Source organism: Belonocnema kinseyi, chromosome 1, assembly GCF_010883055.1.
Source record: "Belonocnema kinseyi isolate 2016_QV_RU_SX_M_011 chromosome 1, B_treatae_v1, whole genome shotgun sequence".
NCBI lineage: Eukaryota > Metazoa > Arthropoda > Insecta > Hymenoptera > Cynipidae > Belonocnema > Belonocnema kinseyi.
Window position 1 is genome coordinate 58,770,807 of NC_046657.1, and position 4,356 is coordinate 58,775,162.

A 4,356-nucleotide genomic window follows, 5' to 3' on the forward strand; every position below is an offset into this window, starting at 1 on the left:
ATCAACCGCACCAATCACTCCAGGAAATCCATAATTCTCCTCAAGGCTTTCAGCAGTTTCCTGGCATTGTAGTTCATTTGGCCACTGAATGAAATAGGATCGCAATTTACAAAGAGCTTTAACAACTCTTAATACAGCTCGCCATGTAGTAGCTTTTCCAACTACAAATTTGGTTGTTATAGACCTATAATTAATTTTTGAATGTTCATAAATGAAAATCAAGATTCAAAGTAATTATAATCCTTCATGTGTTTCAATCATAAAATGGTGTAATGGTGCTTTGTGTTATAATGTTAATTTACCTGTATGAATCAGGTGTTCCAAGTACATATAACGCTACGTACAATTTTTTTTCTGGGTCAATCGTCATTCTACCATGATAAATTTCTAAATCAGCTCTAATTAGATTCAACACATATTGAAATGTACCCCTTCTCATTCTACAAAAAAAAATTTTGTTTAGTGTGTGAGGTTAAGAATATATGTAAAATCATAGTTTAGAAAATATATACCTGAAAGTCTCCTTGAATTGTAGCTCATTGTATATTGAAACTACGTCTTCAATATAATTTTGTATCTTAGGAATTCTGGCACACTCAATACAACAACGATTATTTTCATCATCAGACTCTGATTCACTCTCACTATTCGAAGATGCTACAAATTCTCGCAATGTCACAAAAATCATTTAATTTTCAATATTCATGTTTTTTCGCTAACATAAAGTAATAAAATTTTAACAAACAAAAATACTGTGCATAAAGTAAAACCGTTGCATGAACGAACGCTGACGAACGCTCAGTATTATCACGCCATATTGGAATTTTCAAAGATGGAGCCAACCTTACGGCCAAAATCCTAAGTGTGAACTTTAATCGGAACATACCCTGAGTAAGCCACGGGGATGAAGCTAGCTTAGGAACTTCAGATAATAGACAGCAAACGTAATGATGGAAATGTTGGAACCCTGTGCTGCGCTTGCGTTAGGGCTGCGCGTTGATTAGCCACACTTGGCGCGCGATTCAAAATTACTTTATAAAACAATTCTTGTAATTGAAGTAAATAACTATTGAAATATGCACAAGGATATATACAAATTGTCTAACTTTTGATTTCAGGCAAAAAAATATAACACATATATTATATAAATAAAAGTTTATTTTAATTGAATTCCAAAGACCAACTTATATTTTACAAAAAATTTAATTTAAAAAAAATTTTCTTGGAAAAACGATTGAAAATAATTATTTATAAGTTTTTAATCGAAAAGAACAATATTCTGAGCTGAATTTTTTTTAAAAAATCCAAATATTATCATTATTATATTCTGCAATTAACTTCTATATATTGTAACGGGGTTTTTCAAAATCCCGTGTGCCTATCGCTAACACAGCCTGACAGGGGGAGGGTCAGGTGGGGTAACCTAGCCACAAGATGGCTGCCATTTACCTGCTCGTTACGCCTGGCTAGACCGAGTCCGTGGGTCACACACTTCTGACCCACGAACAACCCTCAAAGTTCCATTTAATTTATTTTGCGCCAGGTAGGGTCTACCCTACCGCAACCTCCATTATGCTGCCCTGGCGTCGCTTAGGATGAACGCTAGCTCCATATCAACACGAGAACTCAGGTTTCCATAAAACAAAACTAAAGCCTATTTATTATAATAAAATGAAAAGAATAGTAATCGTTGTCAGACTGGGAATCCCCAGTTAACCCCCTGAGAATCTACAGGCTATTCTAATTAAATATCTCCAGGCTGGGAACCTTCTGATAACCCCCTGAGAATCAACAGACACGCGAGTTAATTTATTGTTAGGCCGAGAACATCCTGACAATATACTAATAATTTACATACACGCGGAGAGAGAATTCGATTTCGGGAACCCGCGCACTATGTGAGAGGAAATCCACCAGAGACACCGGCGTCCCATGCTCCGACCTCCACTTTTTTGGGAAATTCCTTTGCCAGGTCGTTTGGAGAGGTTAGTTAGGCCCAACTTATCAATATTGGTCTTTGAGTCGAATGCCTCTCCAAATTTCGAGCCACGCGGGGGTCTCCGCGGATCTCACACCACTTTTCATAGGCACACGCGACAAGTTACCGGGCTATCACGAGTCGGAGTCGGGGCGGGAACGGCACTTAAGATCGGTACAAGAATATCCACTTACTTGTCAGCCACCTGGCTGCTGCTATCCAGTCCTTCCCGTCTATGATCCGTCCTTGTTCGTTTTTCGAAAAAAGTTGCGACGGGGTTGGATATGGCCGTTGACAGCGGTACTCTAGTCGACTCTGCCGTTTCCTGTTCGCTTCCGTCGTCTTGCCGCTGTTTTCCGTCAGACCTTTCCAAGTTTCTGCAAGGCCTCCGTTCATTGGTTGGTGCCAACGGGCGAGCTCCAATGAGGTCTTCCGTCAATGCGCGCCTTTCACGGTAGAATCCGTCTTGCCGATTGACTCTGGCCTACGGACCGCTGGGGTTGCCATCGGCTATGCATCAATCATCTTTAACATGGTTGTCAGCCTGCCCTCTCCTGCCAGAGTGTGGTTGCTCATTTACGTAGTGTTGCAGGGTTGGTCGTGTCGGCAACGTCATCCTTAGGAAAATTTGTAACTTTTTTCACGATGATAGTCAAAAAGTCTACGTGATTTTGGAAATAATACAAAATATATTTCGACCTGACCTTCGTGCTTTTGAGCTTGGAAAGGTTGAGAGATACGAATGTCGAGCTTTGAACAAATTGGTTACATATGAACGATTACGCTTATACAATCTTGGCAACAAAATATGTTTTAAGCCAAAATATGGTTTTGTCGCCGGCCCTTTATGACTTCATACTGACCAAATAGTTAAGTATAACATTGCATCCTTATTATCTGCATATTTTTTCACTACTAAGAATGTACCGTTCCTTGAGCACACACTTCCTACGTAAATAAAAATATAAGATTTTCATTTAAAAAGTTAAATTTGAATGTTTTGAAAATAATACAATTTCAGTTTCTTCACAATGACAGTAACTTTCCATTTCTATCAAAATGTTACTTTTTTCTTTTTATTAATGCGAAAGGAGTGCACTTAGTCCCATCGAATTTCCAGTTGAACTTAGAGCTCATTCAAGCAAGCTTAAAACATGAGGTTTTTTAAAATTTAGTTTATTTGAAAACCAGTCTAAGCTACTAAACGCATTTTTCAACTGGGATTTCTCAGAACTGAAATTTTTCGATGGGCTTGAAGTAAATCCATCTGAAATAAACACAATCGATGTCGAATTGAAAAACCGATTCTGATCGGATTGGAATATTTCAATATATATGGCAGACCGGTTGTCAAATATTCGTTTCAATCGACAAGGAATCAAACACAAAATCGTTTCTTTTAATTCTGTCGCTTTTACGGGATACAATTTGGTAAATTTCGTGAAACTGTCTACTAACAGCAATGTGTGCTGTTTCGCAGTGTATCTTCTGTCAATTGGACCAAAATGGTCAATGTGATACGTTACGAATGGGATGTCTCCTTTAGGGATTGGATTTAGATATCCCTCCTTCCTACCCGTGGCAGGAGAAAACTCAATGCATTTTAGACAATTAGCAATATAAATCTTAAACTTATCTCGTAATCCGAAGAACTAATAATTCCTAAGTATCGCTTCAGTAGTTTTTTCGAAACCAAAATCACCTAATGCATCGTGGTATTTTCTCATCACGTGGTGTTCCATTTTTTCCGGTACGTAAAATAATATTTTGTCATCACATTTATGGTAAATCACCCCATTTTTCATTTTATACAAACGATCGTCGGATTTTTGAAGTTTATCCCGCAATTCACAGATTTTGGCATCGCGATTTTGACTTACATTCAAATTAGCCTCGAAACTGTTTTCTTCAATAATCATTAGCGAGTAAATTTGACTTAATATATCTACATGTCTCATTCTATCGCTGACTCTGTGCTCAATTACTTGATCGTAGTGCTCTACTTCAAGACCCCATCGAGAGATTCTTGAGTTAATATCTGTTTTGCCTAAACACAGTTTTAGCAAGTTACAATGTGTGATGATCTTAAACATTATACTTTGGGGCAACCCAGCACCGAATCGTAGCTTGATTGCATCGCAATGGAGCTCAGTCTCGCTTCTAGGATTATAAATACTTAAAATCGGCGCGTGTACCATTTTGTTTTTTAGAGACTCAAAAATGTTTACTTCAATTTGCCCAAACTTAAATATGGCACCATTTTTTAATAGATCATACAGTAGCTTAGCAAAAACCGAGAAAAACTTGGATGTACTTTCTAAAATATGAGCATAATTCTAAAAAAACCCTGAAGTTCACGCACATTTTTATGTTCAGGA

General features: G+C 37.7%; 1 protein-coding gene across 1 annotated transcript in view; it reads right to left on the reverse strand.

Moving 5' to 3' along the window:
• The window catches only part of LOC117177912 (protein ANTAGONIST OF LIKE HETEROCHROMATIN PROTEIN 1-like), a 6,746-nt gene extending 6,376 nt beyond the window's left edge, over positions 1-370 (reverse strand). Inside the window, exons 1-2 of the mRNA XM_033369014.1 lie at positions 303-370; positions 7-184 (exon numbers count right to left, since the gene is read on the reverse strand). Coding sequence (XP_033224905.1) covers positions 7-184; positions 303-370 — 246 coding nt within the window. The remainder of the gene's footprint in view (positions 1-6; positions 185-302) is intronic.
• Between the last annotated feature and the right edge of the window lie 3,986 nt (positions 371-4,356).